This window comes from Lampris incognitus, chromosome 4 (assembly GCF_029633865.1).
Source record: "Lampris incognitus isolate fLamInc1 chromosome 4, fLamInc1.hap2, whole genome shotgun sequence".
In the NCBI taxonomy this organism is placed as follows: domain Eukaryota; kingdom Metazoa; phylum Chordata; class Actinopteri; order Lampriformes; family Lampridae; genus Lampris; species Lampris incognitus.
The window spans coordinates 27,106,791-27,132,671 of NC_079214.1; the positions used below are offsets into that span (position 1 = coordinate 27,106,791).

Here is a 25,881-nt window from a genome sequence, read left to right on the forward strand (position 1 = left end):
CACCAGGCTATCACAGGGCTGACACATTCACACCTAGGGACAATTTAATATGGCCGATTCACCTGACCTACATGTCTTTGGACTGTGAGAGAAACCGGAGCACTCGGAGGAAACCCACAGACACAGGGAAAACATGCAAACTCCACACAGAGGACAACCCAGGATGACCCCCAAGGTTGGACTACCCTGGGGCTCGAACTGAGGACCCTGTTGCTGTGAGGTGACTGCGCTAACCACTGCACCACTGTGCCACCACACAGGTCATATCATTCAATATGCATGTTGTTATAGCTGGTAACAAACGGCCAATTCAGTTGACCTGAGCAGAGATAGTGAAGGAAATGGAAAAGGCTAGGAGAAAGATGGTGGAGACAATGATGTCAACGGAGAACTGGGGACTCGTCTCTTGAGAAAGGAGCAAAGGAGCTTTTAATTCATCATCCTTTAATTCCACTATATCCCCTCTCAATCCAGATGCACTTTTACATTTATTCAATGATCAGTGCCTATCCATCCTTGACCAAATTGCACCGTTTTGAAACTAGGGAACAAAAAACAAATAACCTCCCCTGGCTGAACGATCACACCCGAGCTCTTAAAAGACATAAAATCTGAATGACAATAGAAGGTCAGCAAGTCTGAAATAGCACATAACACCCTTAAAAACCAAATGTTAATTTACCAGAAAGCAGTTAAGGATGCGGGATCAGCTTACTTCTCTAAATTGATATCTAGAAATAACCACAGTCCTAAAGATCTCTTTAGGGTAATGATTCTGTTATTAATGGTCCCTCCACTTCTTTCTTTTTTTTAACCTGATGTTGAGCTGTCTAAAAAATGTATCACTCATTTTGTAAATAAGGTGGCGAACATCAGGTCCCAAATCCAGACTGACTCTTGCATTCTTTCCATTCCTGATGTTAATTCTGCCTCTTTTACCCTGTTTCAACCCATTGCAATTTCATTGCTAGAGTACAGTCTCCCATATGAACTGCTCCTCCTGCATCTTAAGACATCATCCCCACTAAGCTGGTCAAGGAGGTATTTTCCACTGTTAGCCCCATTATTCTGCAAATTCTTAAGAATTATTTGGTTCTTTTCTAGACAGTTTTAAGCATGTCAGTTCCCCCATTGCTAAAGAAACCTAATTTGGATCCCCTGTCCTTGAGTAACTACAGACCAATCTCTAAGTTGTCTTTTTCATCTAAGATTCTGGAGAACGTAATTTCATCTCAATTGATATCTTTTATGAATACTAATAGTGTGTTTAACAGTTTCCAGTCTGGTTTAGCACATTCATAGTACCAAGACAGCTCTAGTTAAGGTTACTAATGACCGACTGCTGACTACAGATAGAGGTGACTGCTCGATTTTAGTTCTTTTAGACTTGACTGCCGCCTTTGACACAGTCAAGTCAAGTCAATTTTATTTGTATAGCCCAATATCACAAATTACAAATTTGTCTCAAGGGGCTTTACAGCAACACAAAATCCTGTCCTTACCCTTGCATTGGATAAGGAACAACTCCCTAAAAAAAACTTTACAGGGAGAAAAAATAGGATGAAACTTCAGGGGGAGCAACAGAGGAGGGCTCTCTCGCCAAGACGGACCCAAGACAGTCAATCACGGTACCATCTTACATCGCTTAGAGACTTGGATGGGCATCAAAGGCTCGGCTCTTAGCTTACTTATACTATTCCAACAGAACTTTTTCTGTTCTGGGTAACTCTGCTTTCTCAATGGCTCATTTGAGTTGTGTCCCTCAAGGCTCGGCTCTTGGCCCTCTTCTCTAATCTATATACATGTTGCCTCTTGGCCAGGTTATTCAAGGTCATGATGTGTTTTACCATTTTTATGCTGACAACACTTAGTTATACATGCCACTAAAACCCACAGATCCTAGCAGCTCAAGGTAATTTCTAAAATTAGGTCATTTTCATCAATTGCTGATCTGCAAAAAGTTGTAGATGCTTTCTCTATTCTTGGCTTGATTACTGCAACACACGTTACTTGGATATCAGCCAGGGCTCCCTCCACCATCTGCAGTTGGTACAAAACACTGCGGATCGAATCATTACCAGGATAAAGAGGCATGATCACATCGATCCCATGCTTGCCTCCATACGGTGGCTCCCTGTTAGATTTCGAATTGATTTTAAAATTTTATTGGACACTTTTAAGGCCTTAAATGGTCTTGCTCCTAAATACATTTCTGATTTATTGACCTGGTATACCCCCTCTCGGCCATTAAGATCCGCAGATGGAGCCCTGCTGGTTATTCCCAGGTCACGAATTGTCATAGCTTTTGCTGTTAGAGTCCCCACACTATGGAACGCTCCTCCTATTGAACTCAGAAAAACTCTCTAGCTTCTTTTAAATATCTTCTTAAAACTTTTCTGTTTGTGAAATCTTTTGGAAATGTTTGATATTTGTTTTTATTTATTTATACTGTTTTTATTCCTTTTAGTCCCCTGTTTTATTCCTATTTATATGGTCTTATTCATTTATTGGTGTTACCTCCTCTTTGCTCATGTCCTTTGGTCTTATTCTCATTTTTGCCTTGTCTGGTTTTATTTCTTTTGTAAAGCACTTTGTAACATTGTTAAGAAAAGTGCTATAAAATAAAGTTATCATTATTATTGTAACCGGTTATTTACTTGCCCGGTGGGGGATTCGATGCGAGGTGTACTGCACTACAAGGCGACATCACTGACCGCTCGGCTAAAGGGTCAAACCAGTTGCTTAGGGGCTAACGTGTGTTATTAGTAGTTTACAGTCGTCACCCTCCCCGGAAGCGCGCCCTCGCGCTTTGTTATTCCCGCGCTCCGAAGAGACTTCTGAGAATCTGCACACTTCCGGATCCCACCGCTGCCACCAATGTAACCGAGGGTTTGTATATGTCGCCTATACTGTATGAAACTATAGAATAACAAATACGGAGGTTCCACTTTCACACGAGGACCACTTTATTTGGATTCTTCCCCCCAACAGAACCCCACAGCAACAACACTGCGTACAGCACTTCCGCTCTCTCTTCAGCCTTCAAAATAAGAGCTCAAGGCATATACTGTGGCAACAGCTTATAACAGGAACTTAAAATCACTAACAGGCTAAGTCCAGAAAAATAGGTTACATTATTATTATTATTGTTACGCAATTTCTATTCTGATACACTGTGGTGACCCCTAACGGGAGCAGCCAAAAGTAATAGTAGTAGTAATAGATGCCATTTCTATTCTGTACTGAAGTACTTATTCATATTTCTGAAATTACTTTCAGTTGATTTGATAGTGTGACTGTAACTATCCAAATCAATACATTTCATAATTGGCATCAATATGAAGTTACATACTGATTACTTGTATACTATGCCGATGCCCAATAAATCTGGTATGCTTTTCTTTTGAGGCCTCAATCTGACGGGAAAGATTATACTGTAGTGGTTATGGGGATACATAATTCCCCTTATTGAGCTAGTAGGAACGTTAGTTTACAGCTGCTGTTTCCTCGGTTCGGGTTTACAGTGACACACTTCCGCTGCGCGGGTTTTTTGTTGTTGTAATGGTGGAAGGACTAAATGGTTCACGTTGTGTAGAAAGAGAAAGTTGTCACGACTCCTGCTTGAGCTCCTCTACACTGGTGACCCCGACGTTTGTCTCTTGGTAGTTATCAGAGACAATCTTTCGAACGAACATGGTTGACGAAATCAACGCGGTTTCTCTCAAATTGCGAGTTCTGGGAGTCATCGGCAACGACATGGTTCGCCCAGGCGGAAGCGCAGTTTGCTATCCGCAAAATAACGGATGATGCTACTAAATACTACTACGTGGTATCGGCGCTCGGACGTTCGACTGCAACTAGAGTGGTGAGTCTCCTTACAAATCCTCCGGCGGCAGACAAATACAAGGGGCTCAAAGACCACCTCTTGAAGATTTTTGAACTTTCCGACGCCGAGAGGGCCCACCGTCTCTTTTCTCTGCAAGGCTTGGGTGACAGCAAGCCATCCGAGCTCATGGAAAATGCTGAATCTGCTGGGACCGGCGCACACACCTGATTTCCTCTTTGTACAACTATTTCTGCGACAACTGCCTGCTCAGGTGCGGACCGCTTTGGCTAACACCAGCATTACCGATTGCCGCAAGCTAGCTGAAGAAGCTGACAAGTTCTTCCTGGCCAGCCAACAGCAGCACTGCACGTCCGCGCTCACCCCTGCCCACCCCCACACGCCACCACCTGGTGACTCCATGGTGGTCGCCGCGGCAACCCCCGGTCGGCGACAGGAGCCCGGCCTGTGCTTTTACCATGCAAAGTTCGGGGCCAAGGCGAAAAAGTGCACCTCCCCGTGCAATTTCAGCTCGTCGGGAAACGCCAAGGCCGGCGCTCACTAGTGGCCATGGGCGTCGGCGTGGAGGACAACAGGCTACTTTTCCTGCGAGACTCCATCTCGGGGCGGCGTTTCCTATGCGACACTGGGGCGCAGAGGAGTGTCGTACCTGCATCGAGTGTGGACGCCCTATCGGGCGCTCACGGTCCTCCCATGGAAGCTGCTAACGGCAGCTCTATCCGTACGTACGGCACGAGGCACATTGACACGTGTTTTAACGGACAGCGGTTCAGCTGGGATTTTGTCACCGCCGACGTGGCATTTCCCCTCCTCGGTGCAGATTTTCTTTGTGCTCATGGGCTGCTGGTGGACGTCAGGAATCGACGCCTGATTGACGCCGTCACCTTCGCTTCACACGCATGTGCACTCAGCGATACAGGCTCCGTCAGGCTGTCCAGCATGCTCTCCAATGAGGACGTGTTTCTCCATCTTCTCTCCGAGTTCCCTGACCTCACTCAGCCCACATTCTCGTCGTCTACGACCAAACACGGGGTTGAGCACCACATCGTCACCACCGGCCCGCCGGTGCACGCCCGAGCTCGGCGCCTCGACCCGACCAAGCTCTCTGTCGCCAAGGCGGAGTTTGAGAACATGGAGCGCCTCGGCATCATCCGTCGCTCCAGCAGCCCGTGGGCTTCACCCCTCCACATAGTGCCTAAGCCTGGCGGTGGGTGGCGTCCATGTGGTGACTACCGTCGGCTCAATGACGCAACAACACCGGACCGCTACCCGGTCCCTCATATCCAAGATTTCTCCGCCCACCTGGCTGGGAAAGTGATCTTTTCCAAGGTGGACCTCGTCCGTGGATACCACCAGGTGCCCGCCCGTCCCGCTGATGTCCCCAAAACGGCTGTGACAACTCCGTTCGGACTGTTCGAGTTCCTGCGCATGCCGTTTGGGCTTAAGAACGCCGCGCAGTCCTTCCAACGCCTCATGGACTCAATGTTGCGGGACCTGCCTTTCCTCTTTGTGTACCTGGATGACATCCTGGTCGCTAGCACCTCCGTGTCCGAGCACTTGTCCCACCTCAGAGCCCTTTTCGAGAGACTCAGCCTGCACGGGTTGATAGTTAACCCGGCCAAATGCCAGTTTGGTCTGAGCACCATCGACTTCCTGGGCCACCGGGTCACCAAGGACGGGGCGGCCCCCCTTCCATCTAAGGTGGAGGCCGTCGCAGACTTTCCACGCCCACACACGGCCAAGTCCCTCCGGGAGTTCATTTGCATGGTGTCCTTCTACCACCGGTTTATCCCCCGGGCTGCCGATCTCCTCCGCCCCCTATATGAGGCTCTGAAGGGCACAGCCCCCAAACACGCTGTGGACTGGTCTGCAGAGAGGGACACGGCTTTTAAGGATGTGAAGACCGCCCTGGCTGACGCGGCGATGCTGGCACACCCTGTGTCTGGAGCGCCCATTGCCATCACGACGGATGCTTCGGACTACGCTGTCGGCGCGGTTTACGAGCAGCGGGTGAGCGGTGCGTGGCAGCCGCTTGCCTTCTTCAGCCGCCAGTTGAACCTGAGAGAGCGCAAATACAGCACTTTTGATCGTGAGCTGCTTGGCCTTTTCCTCGCTGTTAGGCACTTTCGTTTCCTACTGGAGGGCCGTCAGTTCACGGCTTTCGTCGATCACAAACCGCTGGTGTTCGCGATGGCCAAGGTGGCAGAGCCGTGGTCAGCCCGCCAGCAGCGACAGTTGGCCTACATCTCAGAGTTTACCACCAACGTAAGGCATGTCGCTGGGAAGTCCAACCCGGTCGCTGACTGTCTCTCCCGGGCCATCGCTGGTGCCGCCCATTTGGGACTCGACTACAGCCAGATGGCGGCTGACCAGGCCGCCGACCCAGGAGTGCAGGTATGCAGGACCGCCGACACAGGGCTGCAGTTGGAGGATGTGGCTTTCGACGACGCCGGCGCCACGCTCCTGTGCGACGTCTCTACGGGTCAGCCCCGACCAGTCGTTCCGACTGCTTGGAAGCGACGGGTCTTCGACGCAGTCCATGGGCTGTCTCACCCTGGCAGAAAGCCTTCACAGAGGTTGGTGGCGGCAAAGTTTGTCTGGCATGGACTCAAAAAGGATGTGAGGGACTGGGCTGACACCTGTGTGGAGTGCCAACGCTCCAAAGTGCACGTCAAAGAGGAGGTTCGACCACGTGAATGTGGACCTGGTAGGCCCCCTACCCCCCTCCCGTGGTTTCACATACCTGCTCACCATGGTCGACAGGACCACGCGATGGCCAGAGGCCGTCCCGCTTTCGTCCGCGACAGCGCCTGAGGTTGCCCGAGCGTTCATCGGAACCTGGGTCGTCCGCTTTGGCACCCCATCTGACCTCTCCTCGGACAGAGGGCCGCAATTCACGTCAGCGCACTGGGAGGAGATCGCCGCGGGTTTAGGGGTGAGGCTCCATCGCACCACAGCATATCACCCTCAGGCGAATGGATTGGTCGAGAGGTTCCATCGCTCGATGAAGGCCGCATTGCGGGCTACCCTCAAGGACGACCGCTGGGTCGACAAACTGCCTTGGGTCATGCTTGGGCTCAGGACGGCTCCCAAGGGGGACCTCCAGTCCTCATCCGCCGAACTAGTCTACGGACAGCCACTTCGGGTCCCGGGGGATTTCCTTCCCACCGCCACAGCGCCCTGGTCCGCCAGATGCCAACGGACTGCGCTGCAGGAGGAAGCCAGGGCTTTTGCACCGGTCCGCACTTCTCAGCATGGCGGCTCTCAGTCCTATGTCCCCACGGAGCTGCGGTCGGCGGAGTATGTTTTCATCCGTCACGACGCGCACCGCGGTCCCCTGCAGCCACCCTACGACGGCCCATTTCGGATACGGGACACTGGAGATAAGCACTTTGTGGTGGAGGTTGGCAGCAGGCTGGAGCGGGTTTCTGTGGACCACCTCAAGCCTGCTCACCTGGACTTAGACCACCCTGTTGGTCTTGCCCTGCCCCCACGGCGGGGGCGCCCCCCGGCTCTGCCCCCCTCCCCCGGCGAGCCGCCCTCTGCTTCCCCAGCCCCTCCCTTTCCCCGGTCCAGCTGTGAGGACTCTGCTGCTTTGCCTGCGGTTAACCAGCCCCCAGCTCCTGTTCAGCGGAGCCGTTGGGGCTGAGAGATCCGCCCCCCTCGCCACACTTGACTTTTCGTATTAAGGCGAATTCTGGGGGGACGTGTGTAGTGGTTATGAGGCTACATAATTCCCCTTATTGAGCTAGTAGGAACGTTAGTTTACAGCTGCTGTTTCCTCGGTTCGGGTTTACAGTGACACACTTCCGCTGCGCGGGTTTTTTGTTGTTGTAATGGTGGAAGGACTAAATGGTGCACGTTGTGTAGCCGAAAGAGAAAGTTGTCACGACTCCTGCTTGGGCTCCTCAGCAATACCATTATTAATGATTTCATCACCCAATATCAGATATTAACCAATCTTGGTGTCATAATGCCTTAATTCTTTGCACACACAATACAACAACTACGCAGTTTATTTGTTTATTTATATTACACAATGTATAGTATCAACCATGTTCTTCTGTGGAGCCTTTTGCTTTTTCTTGAATCCACTGATCCAAGCTACATTTAAGGCGTTCAGGAGGTAAATAGTCTCCAGGATAAAATTATACTGTATTTGCAATAATGAATTCATGCAACAAAAAAACAAATGTTTTGAGGGTATATTTTACCATGCAAACAAAAGCAGCTAAGCGATCAGCAAGATTGACTAGTAGCATATAACTGGCCTAGATTTGCAAGAAGAGAAAACAGCAGAGGCAAAGGTATACAATATCTGATATGGACCTCATAGTATCAAGTCAATATATAAAAACACTAATTCTTGGGAAATTATGAAAATATATAAACCCAATAAAATCTAATGTATGAAAAATAAATAGATTTTTTTTGGTTTGTAAACTTAATTCCATCCTTTACAAAATAACATACCTGAGATAAGAAATCGAATTATGTAATGACCTACATAAGAACTTCTATACATTCATTTAGATAAAAAATAATAATAATAAAACTTTGAAAAAAAAAAAGATCAGTATCAATTGATAATGCAGAGAATAGAATTTGTTTCTAAGTTGTTACAAGGAGGTAGTGTCTCTCCTCCTGTGGCCAAGTCTGATAACACTGACATACCGAATTGTACCCTGTCCTCATATTTACGACTTTTAGATGTACGAGTCACTGATGATTCTGTTTCACAATAGCCAGGCCAGAAATGCAGTTAATATTGAGATTATTTTCTGCAAGAAAGAAGGAGATGCTAATTTGTTTCTAATGAGCGTAAAACTCTGAAAAAGCTGTTTGCAAAGGCACTGTAATACACAGCAGCATAAAATCTCCACAAGTCATTTATATTTCATTTAAGATTTAAAGACTCAATCCGGAATGTGATGACCAGTATACACCACTACTGACTTTGAATCATATTCATCGGTTAGGTGACAACTTTTTCATGCATTAATATAATTGACCACAATCTCCGTGCCTATAGTACAGCTACAGTGCATCAGAGTTGAATGTCGGATTAAAAGGTATTTTCAAGATTTCTTTTCTTTTTTTTATTGACATTTGCACCCTTTGTAAGAGCCAAATCAGTTACGATAATAAGTTACCTTATCTTTCATCCCAGTCCCACGATTCATAAATTCATGTGTGTATGATAAAGGTTTATTTACCCTCAATAATCCCGGATTTAGATTTAAACCTTAAAAACTCAATAAAAACTGCCTAACTCTGGCAAGGCTAGTGGAAGTAGGACTGCAGGGTACCGCGGCGTCGGACATCAGTAGTCCAGCAATGGAAGCCACCGCCCAGGGAGTTGGCGTGGCGAATGCTGACCTTGACGGTCTTGATTCCTGCAGTAAACATACACACTCATTAAACCTTTTTCTCAACATTACACAGAGACACATTTTTTCCCTTTTTTTCCTCACCAATTGTACTTGGCCAATTATCCCACTCTTCTGAGCCATCTCAGTCGCTGCTCCATCCCCTCTGTCGATCCGGGGAGGGCTGCAGATTACCACATGCCTTCTCTGACACATGTGGAGTCGACAGCCGCTTCTTTTCACCTGACAGTGAGGAGTTTCGCCAGGGGGACGTAGCGCGTGGGAGGATCATGCTATTTCCCCAGGCTCGCCCTGCCCCCCAAACAGGCGCCCCAACCGGCCAGAGGAGGCGCTAGTGCAGCGACCTTTCGCAAAGTATCGCCCCAGAACGGTGCTTGTCCAATCCTACCCTAGCAACGGTCCGTCAAGCTTTCAAACACACAGCAAAATGCTGAAACGGTGTGCCTATGGGATCTGCAAATCGGATACTAGATATCTGAAAAGTTTGGAGGGGGTGTAATTTTCTTTCCCTTCCCGAAACCCAGAACGCAAGAAGCGCAATGTCGGCAATAGATTTCGCAGTATAGCAGACCCCATGGCTAGCTTAATCCATCCAAAATCAACAAAAATACCTGTCTGCTCCAAGCTAAGCTTGCTACTAGCTATTATTGATAACTAATACAGCTAACGTATTATTACTGTTACTTTTACCCACACAATGCGCTGATTTCTTCCTTCATGTTTTGGTGTTTTCCGGCTACTTCCTGGATAGTTCTGAAACGCTTGACGCGCATAGCAGCAGTAACTATGGGGGGCGGGACTTTGCAAAAGGTCAATTGTGCCTGTAGGGAGGCCCAACCAAGCCGGAGGTAACACGGGGATTCGAACCGGCGATCCCCGTGTTGGTAGGCAACGGAATACACCGCTACGCTACCCAGACACCCCAGACACTTTTTTTTTCAAACCAGGGGAACTGAAGTTATCTTGTAGGTATCCTCAATAACCATTTGCCTTACTGACAAATGGGATTCGGTTAGATGAATGGGAATAAGAGATGAAGTGACTCTAAAAGAATGCAGACCGCACACTAAGGAGAGAGAGAGAAAAAAAAAGCAATGAGGCTGTAAACTCACCAAGGTTTTCAAACATTTTCTGAATGGTGGTTTCACTGGCGTCGACCATGACGCGCTTCTCATCCAGCATTAAGACATTCATAGACAGCCACTTGGAGGACATCCACAGTGGATGGTCTAAACAGAAGATAAGGAAGGGACATTTCATTTAAACAATTGGTGCCAGGCACAACCAACCCCATTCCCGAGGTTTGATTACTACCAACCCTCAAAATAACTCATTAATCTCTTACCATAGCGATGAGTGGGATTGTATCTTTGAAATAGAAAGTCAAACATTTTTGTGTTAATTTGAAGGAAATTGATCCAGGTTTGGCAAAGTTGGGATTGAAAAATTGTATTATTTTTTTAATGTTCCCCCTTTTTTCTCCCCAATTGTACCCGGCCAATTATCCCACTCTTCCAAGGCATCCCGGTCGCTGCTCTACCCCCTCTGCCGATCCGTGTAGGGCTGTAGACTACAGCATGCTTCCTCTGATACATGTGGAGTCACCAGCCGTTTCTTTTCACCCGACGGTGAGGAGTTTCACCAGGGGGACATACCGCCTGGGAGGATCACGCTATTCACCAAAGCCCCCCCCCCCGAACAGGTGCCCTGACTGACCAGAGGAGGCACTAGTGCAGCGACTAGGACACATACCCACATCTGGCTTCCCACCCGCAGATACGGCCAATTGTGTCTGTAGGGACACACGACCAAGCCGGAGGTAATACAAGGATTTGAACTGGTGATCCCCATGGAAAAATGATTTTGACCTTATTTGTGACCTTGACTCAGATACCTCTAACATTAATTAGGTAATCTGGGGACCATAGTCCATCTCCCCTAAAAATATCACGTCATTTGCTTCAGGAGTTTTTCAGTTAAATTGTTGACAGACAAACAGACCGATGGACAGACAGACAGACAGACAGATAGATGAATGGTACCAAAAACGATGTCCTTCAGGTCGTGGTAACAAACTGACCTCATGACAAACAGGATTTTTTGTTTGATTACCCACCATCAGGAATCAGGGGCAGTGGCGGCTTTACAATGGTCCATCCAGCCTTTTTGAACATCTCAATCTGAGAAGAATAAGGAGGAGTGCAGCTATTAAACTGTGCCACTTTGTGATGTTTTCTAGAAGTACTGTAGAATATAATCACACTTAAGGAAACCATGGAAAATAAAAACGGTTATGAAGACTTTTTTTCGCACTGCAAAAGTGAACACATTCAGCTCACTCTTTCCAATCTCACCTCGCGACAAGGCCGATCGGGATTTGACAGCACCAGTCCCGGTCCGATTATGTTAAAGGTGGCATCTATGTGCATGGGATTTGGGTCTTTGAATGAGATGATGTGAACCTTGTAGTCTGGGGCCAGATGTCGACGCATCCACTCAATTCCCATGTAGTTGGTAACCTTGAAATAATGCAATACAGCTGGTGTCAAGAAGTGACAGTCACCATACTATGTTGAGGGTTTAATTAACACAATAAGTAATTAACACAATTGCACCTTTGATGCAATTGTGTTAATTACTAAATGTAAATAGAGCTGAATGATCAGAATGTTATTCTAGGCCCGTCAGCAGCACACACAGAGATAAATGAAACATCATGGCCATGTCAAAGACCAAGACACTCTTCAACAGCCATGCATTAACACCATTTACATTTGATCAAATTGTTCTTTTGCAATAGTTGAATTTTGCCTTATCTAATCTTTATGTTTTCTCCACAGAGCGCAGTCGCTGTTGATTTTTACACCATGCAGCGTAGTATCAGATAAAGTTGATGAATTTGCGTATTTTGAATTGTGTAAGGCACTTGGCAGCAGCGTTACATACTTGACTCCTCTGAACAAACAGGTCCCTCCCAGCTCTGATGAAATCAGCAGCATCGAAGCAGGGCTCATGCTCAGTGGTAACAAACTTCCCCTGGGCAGCCAGCTGGTGTCGGTCCTCCACCGTGCGGATAGGGTACTCCTGCAGGCAGAGGGCACATTGGGAAAACAGGAAGGAAATTGTAATGTATTGGGACTTATGTTAATGCGCATGCTCTCTGGTTAGTCTTTGACGGGGGGGCTCTCGCGAGGCGAGACTATGAAGTAATGGGGCTCTCACGAGGTGAGACTAGGAAGTAATGTTACGTATGAGCCGAACTGGAGGGAACGCAGATGTAACCTGATGGCTGAGTATCCTAACTTTGCCAAGTTCTAAGTAAAGAGTTCGTTTACAACCAATGTCTCGCTCGTCTCTAAGTCGAATCTTACAGAAATAACCTCTAGGGCTATTAAAATTATAACGTGCAGTATCTCCCCAGATACAGTGCAATGGGCCAGCATTTCGTCAAGACCTCACCAATAAGCTGGTGAACCTGAAAAGGGCAAGTTCATGTACATAGGTTCAAATTCATAAAAAAAGAAAAAGATATCTCTAATGAAGTTAGGTGAATGCAATGTTCTACAACTGCTACGAAATATTCAACATTTGTACAGTTTCAATAAATGAAAGGTGCCATTAAATATCTGGTGGAATGGGAAAGTATATTCTCTGTAGGATAAGGCCTCACCTGGTCATACAATTCGTCGGCCATGGTGGGTTTGGGAGCCGTGGTCCATTTAGCACCTTTTCTGAAGTACTCCTTGATCAAAGGCCTGTAAGCGCGGTATTCAAAGAATCGAGCCCTCCACGCCATAGGAGCCTCAATAATCTCATTGCCCACAACCATGAGGATGTCCCTTGGCATGGCAGCATACATACCTGGTATAGGTAAGACATTTCACAATAAACTATTAGTTAATCACAAACATCATATTGTGTTTAGAAATCACGTCAGGACACAGCGCTGTCGCTCGACACAACCTCCGCGTTGCATTCTTTATTTTGACTGACCCAGCGTCACAGGCAGACCCGATCACACAACCCAAAGCCCGCAGGCATCACCAATCGATCCCAGCACAATAGAACAGCGCCAAATCAAATGCAGCACTGTCGATGTGTGCAGACTTAACATCCCCCCCCCCCCGGCAGGATTTAACAATAACAGAACTACTGGGCATCACATATCAATCAATCACAGCACAACAGAACAATGCTATCATTAATTAATTGCAGCACTGGTGATCCAGTGTGCAGACATAACACCCCCACCCCCGGCGAGATTTCAAACATGAAAGGTTGACACAAAGTCCCCTAGGTGGCCAGGGTGTAAACGTGTTCGAACAGTTCGTGAAGCAGCCTGAGGCTGGGCAGACCGAGGTGGGGAGGGGGAAGGCAGGGGAAGCTGAGGCCCAGGAATGTCTGGGGCCCGTGTAGTAGCCGCATGAAGCCCCGGGGCGTCTTGCCATGCTGAGGGAATGGCTAAGGTTGTGTCACCAGCTGTGTGCGGCGGAGCTTACACCTTCCGCAGACGACTGGAGTGCCACCGAGTGCCATCGCTGAGGGAGTAGATGGCTGGGCCCAGCTGATGGGTGACTTGGAGAGGAGAGGACCAGTATGAAGCCATTTTATTGTCCCTGTGGGGCCTGCGGACCCTGACCAGCGAGAGAAGAGAGAGTCCAGGAAGTCGATGATGACCTGTGAGGTCACAGTGCCGGAAGTGGTGAGTTTAGGCCATTTTGAGTGTAGATCGTAGGCGACCACCATGAAGCGTTGGTGGTGGGGAACTCCATGGATCTCACCACAGATGTCCAACTGCAGGTGTTCCCAGGGCTGAGAGGGCCAGGTGAGAGGTTGCAGGGGTGGGGGAGCCTGGTGGCCAGTCTTGCCACTCACAAGGCAGGCAGAACAGTCCTTCACCAGAGCCTCAATATCTCTGTCTATCCCCGGCCACAACACCAGGTCTCGGCAGCGCTGTTTCAGTTTCACAATGCACAGGTGGCCTTCATGCGCCACATTCAAAACACGTGCACGGAGAACACCTGGGACCACTGTACTGGGGAAGAAACCTCAGGTAGTAGCCTGTCATACCCAGGAAGAAGGCGACCTGGGCGGCCGAGCTGGGCTCAGGGATGGCCTGAATGGCGTCCATGTTGGATTGTAGTGGAGTTACACTGCTCGCTGACAGCCAGAACCCCACGAACTCGATGGCTGGCACAGAGAGGACACATTTCTAAGCATTGAGAGTTAGCTTGTGTTTGGACAGGGCTGCGAAGACCATGTTGAGGCGCTTGTCGTGGATTTCACTGGTGGGCCCGTGTACCACTATATCGTCCAGATAAATGGCCATGCCCGGTATGCCAGTCAGCACGGAGACCATGACTTTCTGGATGCAGCTAGGGGTGGAGCTGAGACCGAAAGGCATCCTGGTGTAGCGAAACACTCCTGCATGTGTCACAAAGGCTGTAAGGTTTCGGTTACTGGGGTGGAGGGCCAACTGTAAGTACCCCTGTCTGAGGTCGAGCTTGGAGAACACCTCAGAGCCATAGAACTGAGCAGTGAGTTCTTCTGAGGTGGGCAGTGGATACTTATCAGGGACCACTGCCTTATTTACTGCATGTAGATCGACGCAGACACACAGGCCCCCCGACTTCTTCTTAGCCACCACGAGGTTTGAGACCCAGGGTGACACGTCCACCAGTTCAATTATGCCAGCTTCCAGCAGTTGTTGCAGCTCGGCGGAGACCCCATCACGGAGAGCCAGTGGGATGCGGTGCAGTGGTTGGATGACAGCTTTCACAGCAGGGTTGAGGAGAGGTTGATGGGTGAAGGCGGAGAGGCAGCCCAGCCCCACAAACAGTGATGGCCACTTCTGCTGCCAAGGCGTGGCAACAGTCAGGATTGCTGCCCCCCAGTGTCTAAGAGGGAGAACCCCAGAGCGGAGAACAGGTCCAGGCCCATCAGGTTGGCCCCACGGTGTGCCACATGAAAAACTGCATTGGGCACCAGCTTGGTTCCATAGCAGACAGTCACTTGGACAGAGCCAACCAGATCGATTTTGGAGTCACCATACCCACAGAGGACAGCTGAGGGTGCGGACAGTGGCAGTTAACTGAAAAATTGACTGTAAGTATCAACATTCAGGAGAGACACACCTGCACCAGTGTCCAACAGCAGGGGGATGCACACATCATTAATGTTGACTGTGCATGATTTGAATGACACTGACCCAGAGCTCACATTGTGAGTGATGGCGGTTGAAGACTGGGGGGTGTGGCCCTCTGACCCAGCCGGGGAAGATCGACAGACGTAGGCAAAGTGATTGTGCTTACCGCAGCTGTCTGGCCACGGGCAGGACAGTTCTGAGCCCTTGAGGCATGAGACTGAGATCCACAGTTACCACAGGACTGTTGAGGGCGGGGCCGAGAACGTTGTCATTGCAGTTGCAGGACGTCCTCAGTGGAGTCGGCGCCCGCCTCGCTCTGGCTGGGTTGCGTCCCGGGGGGCAGCCGTGAGTAGAGGGAGAAGTCGTTGGCAGCTTGACTGGAGGTGACCACTTGCTGTGTATTTAGCATAGCAGCACACTCAGCTGCTCTCTCAACTTGCAGTGCGATGGTAATTGCTCTGGACAGCAGCAGATCGTCTTTTTCCAGCAGGAGAGTCTCACGCACCTTTGCGTTGTTGGTGTGTTCGATTAGCTGGTCGCGAACCATCTCGTCCTGAAGCGCGACAAACTTGCATGAGCTAGCTAGCCCTCGCAAATTAGCTACTTACTGCCGCACAGACTCACCAGGCATTTGGTGTCGCTGACGGAATATAAATCGCCGAAGGAGGGCACTCTGTGGAGCAGCGAAATGGGTGTTCAGAAGTCCCACAGCTTCGTCAAAGTTTGTGACGTTCCCCAGAGTCCCGAGCACACGATGACCCTCTGCTCCCAAGCAGTGTAGCAACAAAGCCGTCTTCCTAGCCTGGCTCACGTCGTCGAGCCCTGAGACGATGATGTAATTTTCAAAACTATGTAGCCAGCGAGTCCATGGTACCGGGGGCTCGCCAGGTAATGCCAGGAAGGGGGCAGGTGGTGGGAGAGAGATATCAGCCATCCTCGTCGCCAATATTGTGTTTAGAAATCACGTCAGGACACAGCGCTGTCGCTCGACACAACCTTGCGTTCTTTATTTAGACTGACACAGCATCACAGGCAGACCCAATCAAACAACCCAGAGCCCGCAGGCATCACCAATCGATCCCAGCACAATAGAACAGCGTCAACTCAAATGCAGCACTGTCGATGTGTGCAGACTTAACACATCCATTTAACTAAATATAAAAAAGTGAATCATCATCACACAAGTACATCACCTTTTGGGAACATTGGCTTGATCATGAAGTTTTTTGTTTTTTTCATCTGAGTGGTAGATTATTTGAAGAGATAAAACCCCACTGTCCTCGCTATTTACACAAAGAGTTTGGCCATTTTACAGATGTGAATACTTTTGTTGCGAAATGTGTAAAAACTATGATTAAAACTTTTAATTTGTTTAGCCTCATGGCAGTATTTAACTCCATGTGAGACTCAGTCCTTACATCTTGAATCAAATAATCAATCACCTCACTGTTCATCATGATTTACCTGATGATGTGAAGTCAGGGGTTTTATACTCAAGGGACCAGTCGATGGGTTCTGGCCTCTGAACCGTGACGCCCTCGTGACGCAGGATATTGCACATTTCCTCAATCTCAGCAACAGCTTTTTTCAAGTGGTCCTCGGGAAAAGATTGTCCCCCATACTTCTGATAGAAGGGCCAATACTTTTCATATGTGTTAGCCTGCAAACAGTTCAACAATATGAATTGGAGATCATCGTATCTTTCGAGATGTCTACAGATTGGGTTCTCCCCTCTCATTAGAAAGCTGTTCTGCAGCTATACACCTATATGCACAGACATTATGTCATGTAGCGTTTTCAAGCATTTGTCTTTTCTTTTCATCATCTCTTACTTTGACTTCCACAGTGAAGGGAGGTATCTGGGCATTTTCGGCACGGCCCACGATCACCTCCTCCAGCGGGTCCCATTCATTGTATGCACAGACAGGGCATTCCTGCTGCACAGGCTCAGTAACAGTCTCTTCCTCCACAGGGCGCGACTTTGCAGCTGCTGCACTTGAAGTGCTCTGGAAAGCTCGCTGCACCCATCCAGTTACAGCCCGGCCAAACTGGGATTAAAACAAGGAAGAAGAAGAAAAAAAAGCAGCATTACATCATTCCTCATTGCTCAAGCACAGAACGATGATTTTACCAGGTTTGTAAGTAAGCTTCATTGCTGCCATATTCAGCTGTATTTATATGTGGTTATTTAGTCAGTCATCAGAAGAGACCACTATGCATTGTTAAAAAAAACCTGCTCCATAGGCTACGATACTGCCAGAGAGAGAGAGAGAGAGAGAGAGAGAGAGAGAGAGAGAGAGAGAGAGAGAGAGAGAGAGAGAGAGAGAGAGAGAGAGAGAGAGAGAGAGAGAGAGAGAGAGAGAGAGAGAGAGAGAGAGAGAGAGAGAGAGAGAGAGAGAGAGAGAGAGACGAAGGTGCACAAGGAAATGTTTGCATTTCTGATCCTGGTAAAAATAACGTTGCGTCACAGAAAAGTCATTTAGTATATAGCAATTAAATAACCCGGATGACAGCCCAGTAAATTCGCATCAGACTTCAGATAATGAGGTATATAGTCAACTGCACACACACACACACACACACACACACACACACACACACACACACACACACACACACACACACACACACACACACACACACACACAAGAAACAGTAAGAGTAGGCTCGTTTAAGTAATCCCAGGGACCTCCAAAATGTTAATAAACTCCACAATGTGCAATCGTTTGAAGACGTAATAAGCTATAACCGTTTTGATGGGAACCGCTATGTAGGCGGTTAGGCTCGCCCACGCGGCTCACGCGTCGTTGGGTTTAAGCGCATGCGTCAAACAGCTGTTCACCGTCACTCGTCCACTCAGCTCCCTAAACTAAAACTAGTGATTAAAGTTTTTTTAAAGAATATTTTGCATCACTTTCTTTTACCGTCTCATAACACGGACAAAAAAAAATTGAATTTTTTAAAAATGTATCAAAATGTATGAATAAAGGTGTAGTGAAGAAAATTATCGAACACGTTTTCTTTATTTACTTTGACGCCTTGATTTATTGTTTGATTGATTGATTGACTGGCTGAAAAATGTCACTTTTTTAATATTGTTAAAATTTGGAATAAGATAACATTTAACCACCACAATAGGTACCAACCATGGCTCCGATCAGATGGGCCGCCTCGGCCCCCCTGCTACCTCCTCTGAGACACCTTACTCGCAGCATTGTGTCCAATAGAATAATTACCGAGCGGCAAGTCTAGTGAAGTCGGCCGGCAGCGCAGAATCCACCTCCCACTTTGGAAATGAATGGAGGCTCTCTCAGCTCAGCCCTCCGCTTTATACGAGGCTATACGTGCTTCTCAAAATCATTGGTCGGCTACAAGTTGTGGGGCAACGTGACTTGAGAAAATGCACCCCTGACACATTATCCCTTACGCCAGCACATTCTTATCTACCAACGAGACGACTCGTGTTAAAAAGCTCTCAAAGATATATAGGCCCAATATCTGAACCTTTCTTTCCTTATGGAATGCTCGACTGGACTTGATATATATCTAAAGAATACGAATTGACACGTCCGGTTCACAGCAAATTACAGTGTATAAATAGACACAAATCAATTTGAAGGAGATTTTGGCATTTCATGAAAAAGAAACGTCATGATGGAGAGATTTTGTTCATTGCAGTGTGTGTGATAATGCATTAAAATGTATGACTTGGATTTCTCGTTTGTATGTGTGATTTACATGTATCTGCATTGCACATGTATTTCCAGTGAGAAGTCTTATCTATAGCTCGCTCTTATGTTCAATTTGGTTCAGCTATGGGTGTAAGAATAGGCTTCTCTGTTAGCCTACATGGGTTTGTGCACAGGTGTGTATTTGATTCAGCTGCTTAAATTTGCAGGGCCCTTTGAAGGGCAGTTAAATAACCAGCGAGCTACTACACTGCCAGTTTTGATAGTATGGCTTGAAGGCTGCACAAGCTGACATAATCACAGAGATAGCACTGGACTGTCTCCACATGCTTCACTCCCTGGACTGTGCTCAAGAGTTTCACAACCCAAAGACCTTAGTGACATGTAGCCACTTGAGCTTATTTTACTACCACTGTCAGTGTGAATGAGATGACGAAACTAAGAGTACAGTTTACCAGAGTTAGATGTAAAGTGATAAACACTGCATTTAGAACACTTGTTTTTGTAGAAAGGACAAGTCTCGGGCATTTAAATCAGTCTTGAAATCTTGAGGGTTGTGTAAATTCTGCTTTCCTGGAATTCTAAAAATCAGTCAACATTTAACAAATGGAGCAATATAACTACTAAGCTAGGATGGTGAGTTCACACACAATCAAATAGGTCAATATGTTAATGAATAACAAAGTGAAACAGACATGTAATAACTAATAGTGATCTGGTAACTGCTATAATAGGTTGTATCTGATTGATGGACCAACGATATTGTAACAATCGACTAAAGGGTCCGACCCATTAGCCAAGGGCTACCAAGCCTCATCCGTGATCGTTACAATATGAAAAGAAAGTATGGTTCTATACATTGACTATGGCTATAGACTGAAAATGTATTTGGCTCTAAAGCATCATCTAGTGGTTCGTATGGCAATAAGAGAAAGATACATTTCTCCAATTTGATGTGTTTTCATACTAAAATGCATAAGAACATAAAATTAGATGAATAATTTAAAAATTTGGTCAACATTTTGGCAGATTTTGCTTGTTTTGATTTTGTTTTGTTTGTTTTTTTATGTTTTGCAGGACCCAGCAATACTAACAAAAAAGGGTTTAAGATTGTCAACCCTGTAAGCTTATAAAACATATTTGCCAACTATTTCAATATTAAAATATATTTTAGTGTTTGTTCTGTTCTAATGTTGACTTTATTGTGGTCAACTTGATCAAAGATACATTTCCTTAAACCAGCCTGCCGTTGCCAGGACATTACTCCACAAGACAGTGGTGTGGATGATCGCAGGATGTACCCCATAGTGGGGTAGTTAAACTTTCTAAATGCACAGAGAGTAAAAAAAAAAAGAAAAACCTCACAAAAGAGGTAATTCACCTTGAGCCTCACCAGATCATGACTGCCTTGACTATATTGACCTTAAGCACCAAACTTTCTGATCTCTTCTGGACGATACAGACCTTGGTCATTCACACACGCACGCACGCACGCACACACACCGTCAAAAATATGTACATATTGCATAGGCCTACTGTTTGGTGTATTATCTAACCTGCTACATTTTCATAATTGAATGACCCATACAGTCAGAAATTAAGTAATTTCTTCTACTGTCACATTTCAACTGCTACTCTAGTTATGATTACACTTAATGGAAAGCTAAATCTATGAATTGACCAACTTTATGAATTTCACAAATGTACAACCACAGCATGTGATGATCACTTAAAATCATGTATGACAGTGGCACCAAAATGTAAATGAATTTCACTGGTGGGCTTGTCCTTTTTCTGGAGGGTTCCCTCATCCACCCTAGATGGACATCCAGCTCTATAAACTTTGGAAAAGCTCTTTTTGAAATGCACTCTCGTGAATCAGTGATTATGTATGGGAGTGTGCTGCTCTTAGGTGGTATCTCGGGAAAACAACAATGTCTGGATGAAACAAATGCATGAAAAAGGGTCTCATCATCAGTCATCATTAAGATTGATTGGATTTTAGCAATGCTTCAGAGGCAGAGAAAATACCTCCTAGGGATTTCTCTCATGTGTAACACAAAAGTCTTGCGACAAAAGCAACACCCAGGTTGGACTACTGATATGCCTCATTTACTGCCTCAGTCCGGCAGGTTTAACTTGATTGCAGTTTGTTCCATATCTTGCTACTTGTATTTTCACAGGCACCAAATGAAGGCCTGGCATTACTCCAGCGTTGGATTCTCATCAGTGACACCCAGCTAATTTTAGAAGCGGTTATATGAAACGGAAACTTGGTTTACAGCTGAGGAAAATGATCTTGGCATGACTATTAGAGGCTTCGCTGTGCTTTTCGAGCTGGATAGGGATGCGGACATGGGGAAATCTCAAACATGTGGGGGTCTGTCGGTATATCAAACAGCGATACAGTAAGAGCATATCAAACAGCGATGCAGTAAGAGCATCACTGTCATGGAGACTGTGTGTAAAGTTGAAATAGATCTGATATACCAGTGCCTGTGCAAACCCCTTTCCCCTTCCATTGTTGTCAGAACACCCACCCCAAAGCCAATACAAAGAAATAACTTTATAATCACACAGAAAAGGCTATCATTACCCACCCCCATACTTGGTACTTGGTACATCACTTGGTGATTTTAACCACTTTAACTTGAAATCATCACTGAGGTTTATAGATAGATAGAGATATACTTGATAAATCCCCGTGGGGAAATTAATTCTCTGCAATTAACCCATCCTAGCCATGTAGCTATGCACCACTGAACCATGCAGCACTCGGGGACCAACTCCAGTTCTTCTTTCCATTGCCTCAGTGAGGGGCACAGACAGGAGTGTTAACCCTAACATGCATGTCTTTTTGATGGTGGGAGGACACCGGTGCACCCGGCGGGAACCCATGCAGACACGGGGAGAACACATAAATTCCACCCAGAAAGGACCTAGGACAGCTTGCCATTTGAACCGAGGACCTTCTTGCTGTGAGGCAACAGTGCTAACCACTGGGTCTTGTGGGAAAAGCACCATGGTGCAGCACAGTGGTTTTCCCACAAGGAACAACAAAACTCTGGATCTACAGAATGATATGGCTCTGTCAAAGGTGCCCCAAGTTCCCGATTTGGGGGCATGTCGTTAAAACATTCATGGCAGCAACCATGGAAGTCTGGCAGAAGTGAGCCCATTCTCACTCCCAATTCATCACATATGGACGCTTGTTGAGGATGATCTCTTCGTCACTGTTCAATGCTCTAGGTATCTCTTTAACGTCAACTTTCAACGTGGAGGGTAGTTGTAGGCACACAAAAAAACAACAAAAAACAAAACAAAACACATTCGAGATTATCCTGACTGTTTTTTTTATGCGTAGACATAGAGTCTAAACCTATCTTTTATCTGCGTGCATTCATCAATATGATCTCGCAGAAATATGTGAAATGACCACGACCTCTTAACACTCGCATTATGTGGTTGTGGCACCTAATGTGTTGTGTTAAAATTACCTGCCAGCATCAGGGACGGTTTTTTGTTCTCTAATTACACTGATTTGTGTGTGATATAACTCATTTTGATGTAATGAGGTTAGGGTTAGGTTTTTTTTTTTGAACGTTGACGTTAAAGGGGTACCTAGCGCGTTGAACAGTGACGAAGAGGTCGTCCTCAACAAGCGTCCATATGTGACGAGTTGGGAGTGAGAATGGGCTCACTTCTGCCAGACTTCCATGGTTGCTGCCATGAATGTTTTAACGACATGCCCCCAAATCGGGAACTTGGGGCTTACAGATAATTTCCACTTTCTGATTGGTAATTAGGTTGAGTTGTTCACTTGCTCTCATGTCGTAATCATATTTCCAACATGACTTGAAGGAAGCGTAAGGGGTGGTATTCTGCCACCCCTATACGCCCTGCATAAGCTGGCAGATAGACAACTCCTCCAATCACCATGCTGATGAGGGTGCTTAGTCCATTCCGTTTAATGGCTGACTAGAAGTAGGGTAAAACTACAAGAGAAACAATGCAACAATCATACTAAGTTCAATACATCAATAAAAATGACTATAAAATGATATATGAGTTTCAAGTGTGTTACTGCTATGCAATTTCTAGCATACACCTTATTATTGACCAACTAAGGTGAGTATTTTGGTTAAACTGATGACAACGGATTATCACATCCAATTAATTCTAATTAATGTTAGCATTTGCTAAAAATGGCACATGGAATATGAACTCATACAATAAAATACGAAATATTTACATCAAGCCAAACTAACATGACTAGCAAATGTGACTTAGATTTATGTTAAGAATACTAACATACCAACCGTGCATCCAAAAAGCATGGTATGTATGTAGAGAATAGCGATATCGTGACCAAAACGTCTTGAGGCTTCATCAGGTTTTCTGTTGACAACTGCACCTCCTGTATAGACCACTGCACTTCCGCGTTCGAACGTTAGAGCGGGGGGAGCTAGAGGGGGATAGAAGCCGGCAAGTTTGAACACGGTTTAAATGGCTAACTATGTCGCTACGTTGGCTGCTGCGGACAAGAACCGATATTAACCGCTCGACTAAAGGGTCAGACCCGTTACACTACCCCCCTGCTTCGGGAAGCGCGTCCCCGCGCTTAAGCATATCAGCTCCTTCACGCCTCAGGGCGCATACGCTTCTGATGGCCTTACGGTCGCTCCATCCCACTTCTGACACCAATGTAACCGGTTATTTTCTTGCCCGGTGCGGGATACGATACGGGGTGTACTGCACTACAAGGCGACATCACTAACCGCTCGGCTAAAGGGTCAGACCCTCCAGCCAGCGTGTCTTCTTATCCATGCACGTTACACTACCCCCCTCCTTCGGGAAGCGCGTCCCCGCGCTTAAGCATATCAGCTCCTTCACGCCTCAGGGCGCACACGCTTCCGATGGCCTTACGGTCGCTCCATCCCACTTCTGACACCAATGTAGCGAATTCGGGGGACAACGCAACCACAGGAACTGCCGCGGCCGGGACGCGAACCCGTATCGCCCGCACCGCAGGAGACATCACTAACCGCTCGACTAAAGGGTCAGACCCGCCAGCCAGCGGCCAGCGTGTCTTCTTATCCATGCACGTTACAATACGCTTCCGATGGCTCCATCCCACTCCTGACTCCAATGTAGCGAATTCGGGGGACAACGCAACCACAGGAACTGCCGCGGCCGGGAAGCGAACCCGTATCGCCCGCACCGCAGGAGACATCGCTAACCGCTCGACTAAAGGGTCACACCCGCCAGCCAGCGGCCAGCGTGTCTACTAAGAATTTAAGATTAATCTACACTGATGAGCCAAAACATTATGATCACTCACAGGTAAACCGAATAACATTGATCATCTCCAAACAAGGGCATGTATCAAGGTCTGGGTAGATTAGATGGTAAGTGAACAATCAATTCTTGTAGTCAATGTGTTGGATGCAGGCGAAATTGGCAGTAGTAAAGACCTGAGCAACTTTGACAAGGGCCAAATTGTTATGGCCAGACTGGGTCAGAGCATCTCTGAAACAGCCAGGCTTGTGGGGTGCTTCTGGTCAGCAGTGTTGAGTACCTACCGACAGTGGTACGAGGAGGGACAAACCACAAGCTGGCGAAGGGGTGTTGGGAGGCCAAGACTCATCGATGCACAAGGGCAACTAAGGCTATCCTGTCTGGTGCGAACCGACAGAAGTTCTACTGTGGTACAAGTCACAGAACATATTAATGATGGTTACAAGAGGAATGTGTCACAGTACACATCGCACCCTGCTGTGTATGGGGCTACGTAACTGCAGACCGGTCAGAGGGCCCATGATGACCCCTGTTCACCATCGACAGCAATTACAATGGGCACACGAGCATTGGAACTGGACCTTGGAGCAGTGGAAGAAGGTTGCCTGATCCAGTGAGTCCTGTTTTCTTTTAGGTCATGTGGATGGCAGTGTACGCATGTGCCATTTACCTGGGGAAGTGATGTACTGTAGTAGGAAGACAAGTCGGTGGAGGGAGTGTGATGCTCTGGGCAATGTTCTGCTGGGAAACCCTGGGTCAAGCCATTCATGTGGACATCAATTTGACATTTGACACGTGCCACCTACCTAAACATCATTGCACCCCAAGTATATCCCTTCATGGCAATGGTATTCCTTAATGGCAGTGACCTCTTTCAGCAGGATAATGGGCCCTGCCACACTGCACACATTGTTCGGGAATGGTTAGCGGAACAAGATGAAGTCTTCAAGGTGTTCCCCTGGCCTCCACATTCTCCACATCTCCACCTAATTCAGCATCTATGGGATGTGCTGTGCCGACCAGTGCGATCCATGGTGGCTCCATCTCACAACTTGCAGGACTTGAAGGCTCAGTCTGCTGTTAATGTCTTGGTGGCAGATATCACAGGACACTTTCAGGGGTCTTGTAGTCCATGCCCTGGCAGGTCGGCACTGTTTTGGTGGCACACGGGGGACCAACACCATATTAGGCAGGTGGTCATAATATTTTGGCTCATCATTGTATCTACATATGACTGGCCTTTGTGACCTTCTGAGGCCTACATGTCAGAAAGTCGTTACACAAATTTTAAATGAAATGACTTAATTTTTATAAGTTTAAAAAGGATCAGCAATTTATGGGCAAGATTGTGTGATTGATTTATATTATGAGCAGATGAAAAGTCAATAAATTAAGGTGTTGTGTGAGTTTTTGCACCCTCCAGATGTTTATATAAGTTATTGTTGGGAACATCTGCCATAAGTATGCTTACCCTGCACACTATTTAAACTCTGCGCTATGCTACTTTTGCACAAT

General features: G+C 46.9%; 1 protein-coding gene across 1 annotated transcript; it reads right to left on the reverse strand.

Annotated features, from left to right (window-relative positions):
• Nucleotides 1-9,127: 9,127 nt before the first annotated feature.
• On the reverse strand, nt 9,128-18,594 carry gatm (glycine amidinotransferase (L-arginine:glycine amidinotransferase)). The gene is made up of 9 exons (XM_056279176.1): nt 18,526-18,594; nt 17,212-17,427; nt 16,844-17,039; nt 12,905-13,095; nt 12,181-12,318; nt 11,589-11,753; nt 11,351-11,414; nt 10,347-10,463; nt 9,128-9,240 (listed from the first exon to the last, which is right to left on the reverse strand). The coding sequence occupies exons 1-9, from the start codon at nt 18,592-18,594 to the stop codon at nt 9,128-9,130; spliced, it is 1,269 nt and encodes a 422-aa protein (XP_056135151.1).
• Nucleotides 18,595-25,881: the final 7,287 nt, after the last annotated feature.

Bases quoted from the DNA above. Each gene is read 5' to 3' on its own strand.
- gatm (XM_056279176.1), bottom strand. From the start codon at position 18,594: ATGCTGCGAGTAAGGTGTCTCAGAGGAGGTAGCAGGGGGGCCGAGGCG. The intron at 17,040-17,211 runs GTAAGAGATGAT...AACTGTTTGCAG, and splicing joins CCTTCACTGTGGAAGTCAAA to GCTAACACATATGAAAAGTA. The intron at 9,241-10,346 runs GTGAGTTTACAG...TGTTTACTGCAG, and splicing joins GAAAATGTTTGAAAACCTTG to GAATCAAGACCGTCAAGGTC.